The sequence below is a fragment of the Chlorocebus sabaeus genome, chromosome 28 (assembly GCF_047675955.1).
Source record: "Chlorocebus sabaeus isolate Y175 chromosome 28, mChlSab1.0.hap1, whole genome shotgun sequence".
NCBI classification, from domain to species: domain Eukaryota; kingdom Metazoa; phylum Chordata; class Mammalia; order Primates; family Cercopithecidae; genus Chlorocebus; species Chlorocebus sabaeus.
In genome coordinates this window covers 11,290,383-11,308,412 of record NC_132931.1, presented here as the reverse complement: position 1 = coordinate 11,308,412, position 18,030 = coordinate 11,290,383, and the positions used below count along the sequence as shown (strand labels likewise).

The 18,030-nt window shown below is 50.6% G+C and overlaps 1 protein-coding gene across 1 annotated transcript in view; it reads left to right on the top strand.

The window, feature by feature from the left end:
* The first annotated feature begins 1,102 nt into the window (after positions 1 to 1,102).
* The window catches only part of COL26A1 (collagen type XXVI alpha 1 chain), a 195,626-nt gene continuing 178,698 nt past the window's right edge, over positions 1,103 to 18,030 (top strand). Inside the window, 1 exon segment of the mRNA XM_073012720.1 lies at positions 1,103 to 1,510. Coding sequence (XP_072868821.1) covers positions 1,353 to 1,510 — 158 coding nt within the window. The 5' untranslated portion in view covers positions 1,103 to 1,352.

Below are 18,030 nucleotides of genomic sequence, written 5' to 3'. Positions count from 1 at the left end.
AACTCAGAAGGCAGAGGTTGCAGTGAGCTGAGATCGCACTAGTGTACTCCAGCCTGGGTGACAGAGCGAGACTCCATCTTAAAAAAAAAAAAAAAAAAAAAAAAGGAAAGAAAAGAAAAAAAGAAAAAAGTGAGTGCTCCCAACCAGGGCAAGTAGAGTACGGGCTGGATTTCTGGTCTGGCCCCACCTGTGCCTGGAGCCGGGTCCAGGCCCTAAGGGAACTCTGCAACACAGAAAAGACCAACTTGGGGCCAGGCTGGCCTTGGGCCCAGCATGGGACCTGGGACTGTGCTTTTCTATTTATAAAAGGTGGGATTGTCTTACATCTTCCTGAAGCCCTTTTCTGGATAGGACGTGTCTCATGAATCTGTGATTCTAGCTAGAACTGTTTTCATTTTTTGAGACAGAGCCTCACTTTGTCATCCAGGAGGGCAGTGGCCTGATCTTTTCTCACTGCAACCTCTGCCTCCTGAGTTCAAGTGATTCGCCTGCCTCAGCTCAGCCTGTAGTTGAGATTACAGGCGACTGCCACCACATTAGGCTAATTTTTGTATTTTTAGCAGAGATGAGGCTTCTCCATGTTGGCCAGGCTGGTCTCGAACTCCTGACCTCAGGTGATCCGTCCGCCCCCGCCTCCCAATGTAGCTACAACTTCTCACCCCAACTGACCCTTCCGCCCTTCCCAAAGCTTCTTACCTGGAAGAGTCAGCGAGGCAGCTGGGGGCTGGAGGTGAAAGGGGAAGGAGAAGATTCTTGGGAAGTTCTGGACGGTTTCTCACGGGCACGCAGTGCTTTGATCCAAAGAGCCCTGAGCGGAAGACGCGCATTTGTCTGGCTTAACTTTCTCCAGTCTCAGTTTCCACTTCTGAATGGGACCACCGAGGGCAGTGTGGCGAGGATTCACCAACATCGTCCCGGTGAAATTGGCAGGCACAGAATGGGCGCTCCGAAAGCGTTTGTGGACCCGAAAAAGATTTGGTTGCAAATCTTCTGAAGTGTGTAGTGGGGGCCCGGGCGCGAGGTTTGGCTTTCGGGGTGCCAGGCTCCAGGGACCCCCAGCGGAGCTCGCACCCTAGCTCTGCCGCCTCCTCGGCCTCGGACCACCGAGGGTTAACAAGAAAGCCCCACGCCCCCTTTGACGGCTTAGAGCCCACCTCGCCGAATTTGAAAAGGCGGCCCCGGAGAGGCGTGGGCGCCCCCCACACACTTCCAGCTCGCACCCGGGCGCCGATCGCTCGCCCGGCTCCTCTCGCTCTGCTCCCGGCCGGGGCCGCAGGTTCGGTCCGGGCGCCGGTGCGCTCCTGCCGGTCCTCGTGCCCGGGACTCCAGGTCCCCGCGGTCTGCCGCGCACGATGAAGCTGGCCCTGCTCCTGCCCTGGGCGTGTTGCTGCCTCTGCGGGTCGGCGCTGGCCACCGGCTTCCTCTATCCTTTCTCGGCCGCAGCCCTGCAGCAGCACGGCTACCCGGAGCCCGGCGCCGGCTCCCCTGGCAGCGGCTACACGAGCCGCCGGTGAGTAGCGCGGGGTGGCGGGGCCTCGGGGGGCGCAGGCGGCGGGGGCCCTGGGCACTGGGTGGCTGGAGCGAGAGACTCGGGGGCTGGAGCGCGGGGCTATCCGGGGCTTGGGGGTGCGGGGCAGCGGGGACTGGGGGCTGCAGACACCCGACAGCTGGAACCAGAACTGGAGGGGGTTGGGGTGCGGGCCTGGGAGCGTGGGGTGGCGGAGGCCAGGGGCTGGGGACACGGGGCAGCTGGGACGAAACGGCAGGGGCTGGGGGTTGGGGTCACGGGGGGAGAGACCGAAGGGCCTGGGGTGCAGAGCGACTGGCGGCTAGGGACGCGGGGCGGCGGGGGCTGGGTGCTGCAGAGAGGGGGCAGCTAGAACTACCGACGGAGGGGGCTGAGGGTTGGGGTGGTGGGGCCGCGGGGGCTGAGGGTTCGGGTCCGGGTCCGGGGCTGCGGTGGTCTCTGGCCGCGCCCACCCTGTCCCTTCCTTTCTTCGCTTCCCCAACCTTCGCCCCCTCGTTCCGGGCTCGGAGTGGAAGTGGCTCCGACCGCAGTGGCCCGGGCTGGGGCTCTCCTCCGGGCGTTCAGCCGCTCACGTGGCTCCGCCGCTCACCTGCGCGGCTGCGGCTTTGTGTCGCGGAGCAGGTTCCCGGGTGGTCAAGGCCTCGCGTCCCGGGCACCCCCTCTCCTATCAGCGGCCCCAGGACACCGGAGGGGTCATTCCCGCCCAGTCTTTGGGGCCGAGGCCGCGGAGGATCCTCGGCTGCGACTCCCCAGCCACCCCGGGACGTAGAACCGGCTGGGATCCGGTGGCTCCGTGGCGGGGTTGGAGAGGGCGCAGGGTCACCGGGCCCGGGCGCCGGGACCGGCCAAGAGTCTCCTCTCTCTCGGCCGGCAGGTGGCGCCATGGCCACCCCCGGGACGCTCAGGGATGCGACTCCGGAGCCCGTATTTGAATTTCCCCAGAAAACCGTAAGCATGCAAGTAGAAGTTGCCAAACGCCTCGTTTGCATAACTCGCTTGAATTTAGCTTTTCCTCATTTAGTAATAACTACAACCCACACAGCTATGACAGCGCTCTGGAATGCACTACCTGTGTCTGTTCCCTCCATCTCTTTTTTACATTTTAATTTATTTTTTGCAGAGACAGAATCTCAACTCTGTTGCCCAGGCTTGACGCAAACTCTTGGGCTCAAGGAGATCCTATCGCCTTGGCCCCTCCCAATCTCCATTTCTTTTGATCCTTAACAACCCTAGGGTTAAAACATTAGAGTAGTATCTTTCCTTGAGCTGAAGAAATAGAGGCTCAGGATTTGCTAGGCCCAGTAGCCACTCAGGACTGACCTCTTGTGCTTTTATTTTTTTCTTAGATAGTGTCTTGCTTGTTGCCCAGGCTGGAGTGCAGTGGTGCGATCATAGCTCACTGCAGACCTGATCTCCCAGGCTCAAGTGATCCCCCGACCTCGGCCTCCTGTGTAGCTGAGATCATAGACTGGCACCAACATGACTGGCTAATTTTTTAATTTTTTGTAGAGGTGGGATCTCACTATGTTGCACATGCTGGTCTCTAACTTCTGGCTTCAAGAGATCCTCCTGCCTCGGCCTCCCAAAGTGCTGGGATTACAGGCGTGAGTCACCACGCCAGGCCCAGATCTGGTGTTTTCTAGCATACTGCTCTGCTTATCAAAGCTAGAAGACAGGTTCTCATTCTTTTTTTCTCTTTGATATTTACCAAATCAGAGGACTCCAAGATGATTTCTGGCTAATGCCTTAATAACAAGGAGACAGGGATGTTTCGTGCTGGGAAGAAATACACACTCACGGCTGGATAGGGCGGGACCCAGAAAAGCATAGAAGTGCCTCTGGAAAAGTTTGCATGCAATCCTATTTCTCTCATTTTGTTTGGAAATACTTACCCGGGGCTTCTATGAGGAGTATTCTCCAAACACCCACACTAGCGTGGCCTCTACACAGTTGCATGTGAGGATTGTCTAAAAAATGAGCTTTTCAAGTTGATACAGCATGATTTCGTTTATGAAAAGAAAAATCAGGTCACATCTAGGTAGATAAATGCCTCAAAAAAGTTTCCAGGAAACCATTTCAGCAGTTAATGTTATGAAGAAGTCTAGGGCTGGGCCCGGGGACTGTCCCATTTTCCCTCTGTCTGTTTGTGGCTTGTCTGAATGTTTTTCTGGTTTCTGTGTTTTTTTAAGACAGTCTCGCTCAGGCTGGAATACAATGGTGCAGTCTTGGCTCACTGCAACCTCTGCCTCCTGGGTTCAAGTGATTCTCCTGCCTCAGCCTCCCAAGTAGCTGGGATTACAGGCAACCACCACCACACCTGGCTAATTTTTATATTGTTGGCCAATAAAAAATGCTGTGATTTTGGCCAGGTGGGTCTCAAACTCCTGGCCTCAAAAGATCTGCCTGCCTCAGCCTCCCAAAGTGCTGGGATTACAGGCATGAGCCACTGTGCTCGGCCCCAAAGAGAACCTACTGGCCAGTATGGGGATTGAATGGATGGTTTGCAAAGAGCATATATTCATGTAATGCTTTTGTAGTTAAAAAGTGTGCGAAGAAAAAAAAAAAAACGTCTTTGCAGCCTGAAATATGCCTGCAGAAAAGCAGGAGGTGAGGTCCATGAAGATCGGGGGCTAATGGAGACCTCATTCTGGCATTTGGTGGGCTGGAACTTGGGGACCTCTGCAGAAACTTGGAAGGGATCATTTTAGCACAAACAAAAAGACGTTCAAACAAGTGTGGGAATCTTCCAGAACTCTTTCCACCAGGATAGGAATGGGGAGAGGATATAATTAGGTTTAGGGAGGATGTGGGTGAATTTGTGGGAAGTGGATTCCGGAAAAGGATACCAGGAGGTGGTGGGGAGGCTTGGGGCAAGTTAATATTCCTGAATGTGACTGAGTCTCTTTGCCCAGAAAGCCCAGCATGGGCATTGCAGGGACCTGGTTGTTGCCTGGGTGAGTTATAGGCTGGAGCTGGCCTGGCCGTCACATGTTTCTGTGTTTCACGAGCTATCTTTCACAAGTGTCCCTTGTCCTTGAGATCCAAGATCTCCAGAAGTTGAAGGCTTGGGGGACAGCAGTTGGCACAGTGGTCCTTGCAGCCTTGGCCTTCAGTGGTGTGTTTACCGGGGCTTGGTCTCAGTTGACGGGCGATGATGACAGGGGTGTTTCTTGACAAAGAATCTGCTTTAATTTCATTGTTACTGCTCCTTGTTAAAGTCTCATTTTTTTTTTTTTTTTTTTTTTTTTTTTTTTTTTTTTTTGAGACGGAGTCTTGCTTTGTCGCCCAGGCTGGAGTGCAGTGGCCGGATCTCAGCTCACTGCAAGCTCCGCCTCCTAGGTTCACGCCATACTCCTGCCTCAGCCTCCCGAGTAGCTGGGACTACAGACGCCCACCACCTCGCCCAGCTAGTTTTTTGTATTTTTTAGTAGAGACGGGGTTTCACCGTGTTAGCCAGGATGGTCTTGATCTCCTGCCCTCGTGATCCGCCCGTCTCGGCCTCCCAAAGTGCTGGGATTACAGGCTTGAGCCACCGTGCCCAGCCTGATTTTTTTTTTTAAAGACAAGGTCTCACTCTGTCACCTAGGCAGGAGCGCAGTGGTACAATCATAGCTCACTGCAGCCTCAACCTCCTGGGTCCAAGCAATCCTTCCACCTCAGCCTCCTAAGTAGTTGGGACCACAGGCATGGGCCACCGTGGCTGGCTAATTTTTAACTTTTTCATAGAGATGGGGTCATGCTATGTTGCCCAGGCTGGTCTTGAACTCCTGGCCTCAAGTAGTCCTTCAGCTTTGGCCTCTCAAAGTGTTGGGATTATAGGTGTGAGCCACTGTGCCTTGCCAAAAAGCAGTTTTTAATTGTTAGTTTGTTCAAATCTGCATCTAAATAAGTCTGCTTATTGGTTATTCTGTCTCTTCTGTCCCTTTTAGTGTGGGAAAGTCCTCCCCCATTGAAAGAGTAATTTTTCCTCCACGCTGTCAAGTTGCTGAAGACCAGTTGTTTTCTAAAATGTCCACATACTAGATTTAGCTACTTGCTTCCCAGTGGTGTAATTAATTGGATCCTCTGCCCCCTGTATCTCTTCTATTTTGTAAGTTAGGTTGGAAGGTTTGATTAGATTTGTGGTCTCTATCTGGGGGTGTTGGGAGAGACAGAAATGCTTCATAAGTGGTCTAGTCTACCATATTATATCAGGATATGCTCTGGAGTGATCGGTGTGTCCCCACCGAATTCATACATTGAAGCCCTCACCTCCAATGTGCTAGTATTTGGAGATGGGACCTTTGGAGGTAACTAGACATAGATGAAGTTGTGAGGGCAGTGCCCATCATTTGATTAGTGGTGTTATAAGGACAGGAAGAGAGGCCGGGTGTGGCGGCTCAAGCCTGTAATTCCAGCACTTTGGGAGGCCAAGGCGGGTGGATCACGAGGTCAGGAGATCAAGACCATCCCAGCTAATATGGTGAAATACTGTCTCTACTAAAAAGACAAAAAAATTAGCCAGACGTGGTGGCGGGTGCCTGTAGTCCCAGCTACTCGGGAGGCTGAGGCAGGGGAATGGCGTGAACCTGAGAGGCGGAGCTTGCAGTGAGCCTAGATCGCACCACTGTACTCCAGCCTGGACGACACAGGGGGACTCCGTCTCAATAAATAAATAAATAAATAAATGAATAAATAAAAATAATAAATTTAGCCAGGTGTGGTGGTGCACACCTGTCATCCCAGCTACTTGGGAAGCTGAGGCACTAGAATCACTTAAGCCCGGGAGGCGGAGGGTACAATGAGCTGAGACCATGCCACTGCACTCTATCTAGCCTGGGCAACAGAGTGAGACTCTGTCTCAAAAAAAAAAAAAAAAAAGAAGAAGAGGAAGAGAAATCAGAGCTCTCTCTCTTTGCCATGTGAGGACACAGCATAGCAAGAAAGCGGCTGTCTGCAAACCAGACAGAGAGCCCTCACCAGGAACTGAATCTGCCAGCACCTTGATCTTGGACTTCCCAGCCTCCAAGGCTGTGAGAAATAAATGTCTGCTGCTTAAGTCACTCAGTCTATGGTATTCTGTTATGGCAGCCCTGAACTGACTAACAGAAGGACATGGCTTTATTCTGGAAAGCTGGGTGTTAAATATTCAGCAGAACACCACTGTCTACAAGTGTCTTCCACTTTTTCCCTTCTTTTTGTTGCAATTTATTTGTTGCAGAAACTCACCCTTCTAAAATGTTCCGTGTTCAGGATTTTGTTGATTTTATGCTCATGGTGCCTTGAGCATGTTCATCTGTCCTCTGTATTTCCCAGATAATGGGAAATTGGATCAAGAGTTTGATTGGATCTAGTTCTTCCTCCTCCTTCATTTTCTCCTTATTATGATCATCGTTATTTTGGCAGAATTACCTCTTGGGTGGTGTAGTGTTTTTCCACTGGCAATTACACAACGTCTGGTCGTCTCTCTTTTTCTCTTGTGATGCTTGAGGTGTTGGAGATCTTTGCCTATGTCATTATTTCATTAAGGATCGCAAAGTGGATGCAGGACAGGCAGGCCCCCAAATTGGGGCTTGGCCAGGAGGGTTCTTGGTTTCACCCAGCAAAGAATTCAAAGGCGAGTGGGTGGTGTCAGACAGCAACTTTTATTGATGCAGCAGTGCACAGCAGCAGCAGAGGTCCTGCTCCTTGCAGAGCAGGGATACCCCATAGGCAGTGTGCCCAGACTAGCAGCTCAGAGGCAGTTCAGCACTATTTATATCCACTTTTAACTATATGCAAATTAAGGGTCAGTTTATGGAGGAATTTCTAGGATGAAGGTGGTAACTTCCAGGTTGTTGGGTTTTGCCATGGAAAGGGGTGGTAACTTCTGGGTGTTGCCCTGGTAAGTGGTAATTCACATGGCACCCTGGTGAGTGAGTCTTATGGGGATGTGCTTTGTCCTAACGTGTTTTAGGTAGTCCTCAATTTGGTCCGGTGTCAAGCCCAACCTCCAGAGTCAAGTCCCGGCTCCTACTTCAAAGTGGTACTATAATTTTGACTCTTTTTAAAATTTGTAATTTCTAGAACACTTGTACACATGATTTCCCCCTTATTTACTATTTGTAGGTAGCTAGATTTTGAGTTAGTTTTTGGTTTCTCTTTCCATTGTTTCTTTTTGTAAATGTAAGCAATTTGTGTGTGTGTGTGAGTGTTAGAGTGTGTATGAGTATATGTGTGTTTGTGTCCGCATCCTCCTTTTCTTACACAGAGGTAATGTGTTAGTTATTCTGTTTTGCACTTGGCCTTTTTCCATCACAACGTGTTGTGGAGATGGCTCTATCAAAAAGCAAAGATAGGCGGGGCATGGTGACTCATGCCTGTCATCCCAGAAAGGTGGGCGGATCACTTGAGGTCAGGAGTTCGAGACCAGCCTGGCCAACATGGTGAAACCCCTTCTCTACTAAGAATACAAAATTTAGCTGGGTGTGGTGGCGCATGCCTGTAATCCCAGCTACTCAGGAGGCTGAGGCAGGATAGTTGCTTGAACCCAGGAGGTGGAGGTTGCAGTGAGCCCAGATCATGTCACTGCACTCCAGACTGGGTGACAGAGTGAGACTCTATCTCGAATAAATAAATAAATAAAGCAAAGATAATCTTCTGCATCCTTTTTATTTTTATTTTTATTTTTATTTTTGAGATGGAGTCTCGCTCTGTCACCCAGGCTGGAGTGCAGTGGCATGATCTTGGCTCACTGCAAGCTCCGACTCCTGGGTTCACGCCATTCTCCTGCCTCAGCCTCCCGAGTAGCTGGGACTACAGGTGCGTGCCACCATGCCCAGCTAATTTTTTGTGTTTTTTTAGTAGAGTTCTGCATCCATTTTTATGGGTCTGTAATTGTGTACAGTGTGAGTGACTATATTTATTCAACTAGTCCTCTACTGATAGACACTTGTGTTGTTAAGTGGCAAACACATGTTTAATTCTGCTAGATAGCGTCAAGTTTCCCTCCACTGGGGTTACAGTGTTTTACATTCCCATCAGCAGTTTCTTCTTGGGGTACATTTTGAATAGGCCATTTCCTTTCTTTCTTTTCTTTCCTTTCTTTCTTTTCTTTTCTTTCTTTTCTTTCTTTTCAATGGAGTTTTGCTCTTGTTGCCCAGGTTGGAGTGCAATGGCGTGATCTCATCTTACTGCAACCTCTGCCTCCCGGGTTCAAGCGATTCTTCTGCCTCAGCCTCCCTAGTAGCTGGGATTACAGGCATGCACTACCATGCCCGGCTAATTTTGTATTTTTAGTAGAGATGGGGTTTCTGCATGTTGGCCAGGCTGGTCTCGAACTCCTGACCTCAGGTGATCTGCCCACCTTGGCCTCCCAAAGTGCTGGGATTACGGCATGAGCCAACGCACCCGGCCTGAAGAGGCGATTTTAAATGCTGCTGGGTCAGTATGGCCTTTCAGGGCTAAGAATAGGCTTCCCTGATCTTATAACACCTGCAAGCCCTGGCCACTCCTAACATTTTTGGGGCTTGGGGCAAGACTAAAGATGAAGACCATTCACCATATGGCTAGATATTTAAAAGTTATAAATCGGTCGGGTGCGGTGGCTCACTCCTGTAATCCCAGCACTTTGGGAGGCTGAGGCGGGTGGATCATGAAGTCAGGAGATCGAGACCATCCTGGCTAACACAGTGAAACCCTGTCTCTACAAAACATACAAAAAATGAGCCAGGCATGGTGGTGGACGCCTGTAGTCCCAGCTACTGGGGAGGCTGAGGCAGGAGAATGGCGTGAACCTGAGAGGCAGAGCTTGCAGTGAGCTGAGATCACACCACTGCACTCCAGCCTGGGTGACAGAGTGCATCTCAAAAAAAAAAAAAAGTTATAAATCAAACTGACATGCAGTTTTGTTGTTGTTGTTGTTGTTTGTTTGGTTTGTTTTTATTTTTTGAGATGGAGTCTAGCTCTGTTGCCCAGGCTGGAGTGCAGTGGCACGGTCTCAGCTCACTGCAACCTCCGCTTCCCAGGTTGAAGCGATTCTGCTGCCTCAGCCTTCTGAGTAGCTGATATTACAGGCATGCACCACCACACCCAGCTAATTTTTTTGTATTTTTAGTAGAGATGGGGTTTTGCCATGTTGGCCAGGCTGGTCTCGAACTCCTGACCTCAGATTATCTGCCCACCTCAGCCTCCCAAAGTACTGGAATTACAGGCATGAACCTCCGCGCCCCACCCACCTTTCCTTCATCTGTACCTGCTGCTTCAAGCTCCCTCTGTCTCTGAAGTCACTTTCTTGTGGTTTTGTCTAAGCCAAAGTGCTTGGTGTGTCCCCTCCTCACTCAAAATGCCTCCCCCTTACCTTGACTTCCTGTTCTTTTGGTAGAACCACAAGCACCCTTCCTCCAGGAAGTCTCTCTGGATTTACCTCCCAGCTTTCTGTTCATCTCATCTGTGGTTAGCCCCTGCACCCACTGCATCTGTGATTGTGGTTTTGTTTTGAGGACTCACTTCCCCAGTTTCCCTTCTTGCAGATGGAATCATTTCTCCTTCTTCATTTACTCCCTACAGGAGTGACTCTGAGCAGCCTGCCTTGGGCAAGCGTGCATGAGCCGGGGCTCAGCCCTGCCCACAACCTCTTGGAAATATGAGCCACTCCAGGTCAGGCATTTAATCACCTTGCATTCACTGAGCCCACATGCAGGTCGGGGAGAGGCTGAGGACTCAAACATGAAGGCAGGGGGCTCTGCCTGGTGCCCTGCATGGAGGAAGAGCTCAGCAGACTCTGGGGAAGTGGATGATCACATCCACAGGGCCTTGTCCCTCTGACTGCATTGCATACCTCTGCAGTGTTGGGCCCCTGCCTTTGCTCTCTGGTTCCCTACGTTCAAGAAGGGGCGACTGTGGTCAGCTATGGTGGCTCATGCCTTTCATCCCAGCACTTTGGGAGACCAAGTTGAGAGGATCACTTTAGCCCAGGAGTTTGAGACCAGCTGGGACAACATAGCCAGACTCTGTCTCTGTGAAGAAAATTTTAAAAATTAGCTGGGTGTGATGGTGCACACCTGTAGTCCTGGTGGAGGCTGAGGTGGGAGGATCAATTGAGTTCAGGAGTTTCAGACCAGCCTGGGAAACATAGTCAGACCCTGTCTTTGCAAAAAGACTAAAAAATTAGCTGAGTGTGGTGGTACACACCTGTCGTCCCAGGTACTTGGGAAGCTGAGGTGGAAAGATGGCTTGAACCCAGGAAGTTGAAGCTGCAGTGAGCTATGATTACACCACTGCGCTCCAGCCTGGGTGACAGAGTGAGACCCTGTCTCTGGGGCAGTGAGATGATTCAGACCCAGCCTCTGCCCTTGATGAGCTCAGAGACTGGTTGAGGAAAACAGATCCATGAGTAAGAGTGGAAATTGGTGTGATACAAATGTGTACAAAGTGAGCTAGGGGAGCTAGGGTATGTGGGAGGCTGGGAGTCTTTGTGCCTCAGTTTTCTCATCTGTAAAATGGGAATGATCTCAGTACTTACTTCATTAAGTTGTTCTGTTGCTTAAATGGGTTAATATTAATAACGTTCTTTGGACTCGGGAAGGGGAACATCACACACCGGGGCCTATCACGGGGAGGGGGGAGGGAGGAGGGATTGCACTGGGAGTTATACCTGATGTAAATGACAAGTTGATGGGTGCTGACGAGTTGATGGGTGCAGCACGCCAACATGGCACAAGTATACATATGTAACAAACCTGCACGTTATCCACATGTACCCTAGAACTTAAAGTATAATAATAAAAAAATATATTAATAACGTTCTTAGGAAAAAGGATAGTAAATGCTCTGCTCAGGCATGTGACCATGGACTGTGTTCACCTGCCTTGCAAAGGTTGCAAGCATGGGGGGATTCCACAAATATATGAATACAAATATATTGGAATCTTTTTCTGGGGAGCATTTTGTTTTTTTTTGAGACAGAGTCTCGCTCTGTTGCCCAGGCTGGAGTGCAGTGGCATGATCCTGGCTCGCTGCAACCTCCGCCTCCCGGGTTCAAGCAATTCTCCTGCCTCAGCCTCCCAAGTAGCTGGGATTACAGGCATCCACCAAGATGCCCGGCTAATTTTTGTATTTTTAGTAGAGTTGGGGTTTCTCCACATTTGCCAGGCTGGTCTTGAACTCCTGACCTCAAGTGATCCACCTGCCTTGGCCTCCCAAAGTGCTGGGATTGCAGGTGTGAGCCACCACACCCGGCCTTCTGGGGAGCATTTTGTTAGGACTGTGTTCCTGACCACATACTTAGGAAAATGTTCTAGTGGATAGAGACTAAATGTGGAGGACTTCTCAGAAGAGTCAACATAGGAGGTGGGTTTTGTAGGATGAACAGGAGAGCTTGAGGCAGTGACTGGGGCATTCTGGGCAGACAGACTGCTGTATAAGGGCTTGGAAGTGTCATCACCTATTGCCTGACATATAGTCAGTGGGACTGAGTTCAGAGTGGCTGGACTGGTGGGATGTGGTGGCTCATGCCTGTACTCCCAGCACTTTGGGAGGCCAAGGTGGGAGGATTGCTTGACCTCAGGAGTTCAAGACCAGCCTGGGCAACATAGCAAGACCCTGTGTCTACCAAAAATAAAAAATTAGCCAGGTGTGGTGGAACACGCCGGTAGTCTCAGCTACTCAGGAGACTGAGGTGGGAGGATTGCTTGAGCCCAGGAGTTTGAGGCTGCAGTGAGCTATGATCGTGCCACTGCACTCCAATCAGGGTGACAGAGCAAGAGCAGACCGTGGGCTTGGGCAGGCAGAGGACAGGTGCTGAGCTGTTGGAGTCTGAATGTGAAATCTCCTTCCTGCCACCTTAAGGAGCTTGCCTTTATAGTCTGGGCTTGGTCACAGTCAGGCTTGTGCCAACTTTGCTGGTTGGGGAAGAGGCTGGCAGAGGAAGGACAGTGGAAGGAGGGAGGCCAGTTAGGAGGTAGTTGATGGATGGAGCAGGGGAGAAAGGAGTTCTCGGAGCTAGCGGGACCTGGTCCCTTGGTGGATCACGGACAGGCAGAGAGGCTTCAGGCCTGAGCTCCCTGCTGTCTCCAGTGCCTGGGGGGACACCAAGGAGTCTGCTGCTTTGCTTCTCAGAACATTGCAAAGTTTTTGCAGCATTTTCTAGGTTTGCAACGGCAGCAAAGCAGACTTCACACATCTTGCATTTTTGTGAAATACTGTTATTTTTCCTGCATGGAGTTTTCAACCCCAAATTTCAGCATCTTCTGGACTTGCACGGATCAGGTACTCAAGGGAAGTGTGTTGAGTGAATGAATGAACATATGAATGAATGAATGAACAAATACCTTGACCTTTCTCCTTTGGGACACTGAGGCAATGCCTCTGCCTCAGTGCACGTTTGCCGTTCTGGAGCGAGGTCCCTTTCTCTGCACTTTGTTCACATGAGGCCAGCTCCTGAAGCCGCTTTTAGAGGAACCATGGAGAGATCCCAGCTCTACAGGTCCCGCTTCTCCCTTTGAAGTGTGAGCGCATAGGGAAGGGAGACTTTTCCTGAGAATCACACAGAATGGCTTTGATGTAAATATCTGGTGAGACCTTGTCCTCAAGCTCCAGGATTTTCTGAATCTTCCCTCTCTTCATCTCGCTCCCCTCTTCCCCCAGCTTGTCTGTTATTTTAAAATCCATTCCCAGAGAAACAATTCCTATGGCAATAATAGCACTCCTCCAGGCTTCTCTTGGCTCGAACTCATGTGACACTTCATTGCCACTTTGAGAGTGTGTGAGCTGGACCCGGATCAATTCAGCCTGGGGCAGGGGAAAAGAGCAAAAATAACTAACTGTTAGAGGATTTTCGGGAATGTTAGCACAAAGTGCTCCGGGAATGCTGCAGACAATCCTACGGAAACATACACACGCCATGCTGTTCTGCCCTCCAAGTCTTCGGGGTCCCTGACCTTCCCAGCCTGGCCTTCTCTCTGCCTGCCTCCCAGAAACCAGGGTCTAGTGCTTCCCTTCGGAGTCCTGTAACAGACTACCTTGAAACAAGCCGGACTGAGTCCAGGTTAATTCTGAAATAATAGGAGAGCGGTGTGCATTCCGGCCTCCTGCATCTCCCTGTCTGCCCCACCCCTAGCTGCCTCCAGAGTGATCTTGTAAAGCAGGGGTCCCCAACCCCCCGGGTCACAGGTACCGGTTCAAGACCAGTTCAAGGAACCGGGCCGCGCAGTAGGAGGTGAGTGACAGGTGAAAGAGCCTGAACCTTCATCTCTACAGCCGCTGCCCTGGCTAGCATTACCGCATTAGCTCCGCCTCCTGTCAGACCAGCAGCAGCAGTAGATTCTCGTAGGAGCTCCAGCCCTGTTGTAAACTGCACAGGCCAGGAGTCCAGGTTGTGCACTTTTATGAGAATCTAATGCCTGATGATCTGTCACTGTCTCCCATCACCCCAATCTAATGTCTGATGATCTGTCACTGTCTCCCATCACCCCCAGATGGGACCGTCTAGTTGCAGGAAAACAAGCTCAGAGCTCCCACTGATTCTACATGATGGTGAGTAGTAGGATTATTTCATTATATATTACAATGTAATAATCATAGAAATAAAGTGCACAGACACAGTGGCTCACGCCTGTAATCTCAACACTTTGGGAAGCCAAGGCGGGCAGATCATCTGAGGTCAGGAGTTTGAGACCTGCCTGGCCAACATGGTGAAACCCCGCCTCCAATAAAAATACAAAAAAATTAGCCAGGCATGGTGGCGGGCACCTGTAATTCCAGCTACGCGGGAGGCTGAGGCAGGAGAATTGCTTGAACCTGGGAGGCGGAGGTTGTAGTGAGCTGAGATCATACCACTGCACTCCAGCCTGGGTGACAGAGTGAGACTCCATCTCAAAAAAAGAGGAAGGCTGTGAAGAGTAGGATCTGGAGCCAGGCTGCCTGAGTCTGAGTCCAGGTTCTGTGTGGCCCTGACTAAGTTGCCTGACCTCTCTGTGCCTCAGTCACCTCATCTATAAAATGGGTATGATTAGAGTGTTTCCTTCATAATGTCATTCTGGGGCTTATGCCAGTTAATATTAATCAAGTGCTTAGAACAATGTCTAGTATGCACTCTAGGAGGCCATGTGAAAGGATAAAGGCTTTTCTCAGATGGTGTAGTGTGCTGATGGGGCTTGTAAAGCTTGGGAAGATGATAGATTTCACAAACATAGGCAGCATGGCTGGGCATAGTGGCTCACACCTACAGTCCCACACTTTGGGAGGCCAAGGCATGAGGATCACTTGAGACCAGGAGTTCAAGACCAGCCAGGGCAACATAGCAAAATCCCCAATCTACAAAAAAATAGAATAAAAATTAACCAGGTGTGGTATGGCAAGCTTGTAGTGTCAGCTACTTGGGAGGGGAGGCTGAGGCAGGAGGATTGCTTGAGCCCAGGAGTGTGAGACCAGCTTGGGCAACATAGCAAGACCCCATATCTATAAAAGAAAGAAAGAATGAATGAAAGAAAAAAAGAGAGAAAATTAGCCAGGCATGGTGATGTGTGCTTGTAGTCCCAGGTACTTGGGGAGGAGGCTGAGGTGGGAGGATCACTTGAGTCCAGAAGTGTGAGCCCAGCCTGGGCGACATGGTAAGATCCTGTATCTACAAAAAACAAACAAAAAAAAGAAACTAGCCAGGCATAGTATTGAATGCTTATAGTTCCAGCTACCTGGGAGGGGAGGCTGAGGCAGGAGGATCACTTGAGCCCAGGAGGTGGAGGCTATGATAGAGCCATTGCACTCCAGCGTGGGTGACATAGCCAGACCCTGTCTCAAAAAAAGTCTCAAAAAAATCCCCCCCCAAAACAAAACTACAAACATATGAGGCCACAGAATCCTTTTCTAGGGTGCCTTTTGCCAGGATGGTGTCTTTCAGACTGCACACCCTGTGAGATGCTGTTGTGGATGGGGGCTAAATGCTGAGGACTTCCTAGAGGAGTCCCCATTCAAGGCAGGTCTCGTAGGATGAGGAAAATGGCCTGATAGGTTTCTGGTGCTCTCCAAGAGCTGGTCCTAAGCCTGCTCACTGGGGTCATTTCAGACCTCCCCGTGAAGTTGAGCCCACCCTTGCTGCCGCAGGGGAGCCAGAGAAAACAGAAGCTGCAATCCTGATGGTTTTTCCTTGTCTCTTAGGACCCTGCTCAGGTTTTTAAGACCAGAGTGAGGGGTGCGGGCTTATCTGCACTCCCAGCTGAACCTCAGCCGCTTCGGGCGTCAGTGCAGAGGATCACCCCCAGATGTGACTGAGAAGCAGACGGGAGGGATCTGAGGGTGTTCAGATGCCTCTGGTGAGGACTGAGGCTGAGGATTTATTTTCTTCATTTAGTTTAATTAATTTTTTGAGGCAGAGTCTGGCTCTGTCGCCTAGGCTAGAGTGCAGTGGCGTGATCTCAGTTCACTGCAATCTCCGCCTCCCGGATTCAAGTGATTCTCCTGCCTCAGTCTCCCGAGTAGCTGGGACTACAGGTACCTGCCACCACACCTGGCTAATTTTTGTATGTTTAGTAGAGATGAGTTTTGCCATGTTTGCCAGGCCGGTCTCAAACTCCTGACCTCAGGTGATCCTCCTGCCTCGGTCTCCCAAAGTGTTGGGATTACAGGCGTAAGCCACTGTGCCTGGCCTTCTTTTCTTTTCTTTAAAATAGAGATGGGGGTGTCACTGTGCTGTGCAGGTCAGTCTCAAACTCCTGGTCTCAATTGATCCTCCCACCTTGGCCTCCCAAAGTGCTGGGATTACAGGCATGAGCCACTGTGCCCGGCTGAGGATTTCTGATGAGCTGCGTGTCCCAGACAGTGTGACAGCAGAAGGGACCCGGGGAGGCCCCAAGGTCGGGGGGGGGGGAGCGGAAAGGGCTTTTTCTGCCTTGTCTCATGCAGCCGGCCTGCAGTGACTCACTTTTTTTTTTGGAGCCAGGGTCTCGCTCTGTTGCTCAGGCTGGAATGCAGTGGTGTGATCACACAGCTCACTGCAGCCTTGACCTTCTGGACTCAAATGATCCTTCCACCTTAGCCTCTCAAGTAGGTGGAACTATTGGCATGCTCCACCATGCCTGGATCATTTTGGTATTTTTCATAGAGATTGGGTCTTGCAACATTACCCAGGCTGGTCTTGAACTCCTGGGCTCAAGCGATTCTCTCCCTCAGCCTCCCAAAGTGCTGGAATTACAGGTATGAGCTGCTATGCCTAGCGGTGACTTACCTCTGAAGGACCCACAGTTAAGCCAGCAACTTCCCTTCATTGCTTTAGTCCTTCATCAGTGAACGAAACAATTAAAATAGGTTGGAATCAAACAAAGAAATGTGTTTGGCAGAGAGGCTGACTAATCATTGCTGTTCATTTCAATGAGAGCCCCATCTATCTTTTTTTAAATTTTAATTTCTTTTCTTTTTTTTTTTTGAGATGGAGTCTCGCTCTGTTGCCCAGGCTGGAGTGCAGTGGCGCGATGTCGGCTCACTGCAAGCTCCGCCTCCGAGGTTTACGCCATTCTCCTGCCTCAGCCTGGGACTACAGGCGTCCACCACCATGCCCGGCCAACATTTTGTATTTTTAGTAGAGACGGGGTTTCACCGTGTTAGCCAGGATGGTCTCGATCTCCTGACCTTGTGATCCGCCTGCCTCGGTCTCCCAAAGTGCTGGGATTACAGGCTTGAGCCACTGCGCCTGCCTAAATTTTATTTTATTTTTACATTTTAGAGACAGGATCTTGCTCTGTCACCTAGGGGTAGAGAGCAATGGCACAATCACAGGTCACTGCAGCCTCCACCTCTCGGACTCAGGTGATCGTCCTGCTTCAGCCTCCTCAGTAACTGGGACTACAGGTGTGTGCCCCACCATGCCCAGCTAATTTATTATTTAAAAAGTTTTTGGGGGACTGGGCATAGTGGCTCACGCCTGTAATTCCGTCACTTTGGGAGACTGGGACAAGTGGATCACCTGAGGTCAGGAGTTCGAGACCAGCCTGGTCAACATGGTGAAACCCCGTCTCTACTAAAAATACAAAACATAGCTGGGTGTGGTGGTGAGTGGCTGTAATCCCAGCTACTTGGGAGGCTGAGGCAGGAGAATTGCTTGAACCTGGGGGACAGAGGTTGCAGTAAGCTGAGATTATGCCGTTGCCCTCCAGTTTGGGCGGCAGAGCGAGACTCCATCCAAACAAAAATAAATTTTTTTTGTACAGACGGTGTTTCCCTATGTCGCCCAGGCTGGTCTCGAACTCCTGGCTTCAACTGATCCTCCAGATTCAGGGGCTGGGGACACCAAGACCAGTGGGAAGACAGATATTTGCTCTGCATGTGTGTAAGCTGTTCGCACTCATGACTTAGCGGTGGTTTGCAGTCTAAATATTATCTGTCTTTGTTTGCAAGAATTTGATCTCCCACCCCCTTTCTTGTTCTGGAAATACAAGGACTCTGAGGAGGTTGTCCGAGAATCCCCGACAGTTCCCAGTCCCTTGGAGGATGTCCCCTGCTTGGAGTCTTTATGATCGGCTCAGACTTTTCTTTTCCCCAGGGAGTTGTCCCTG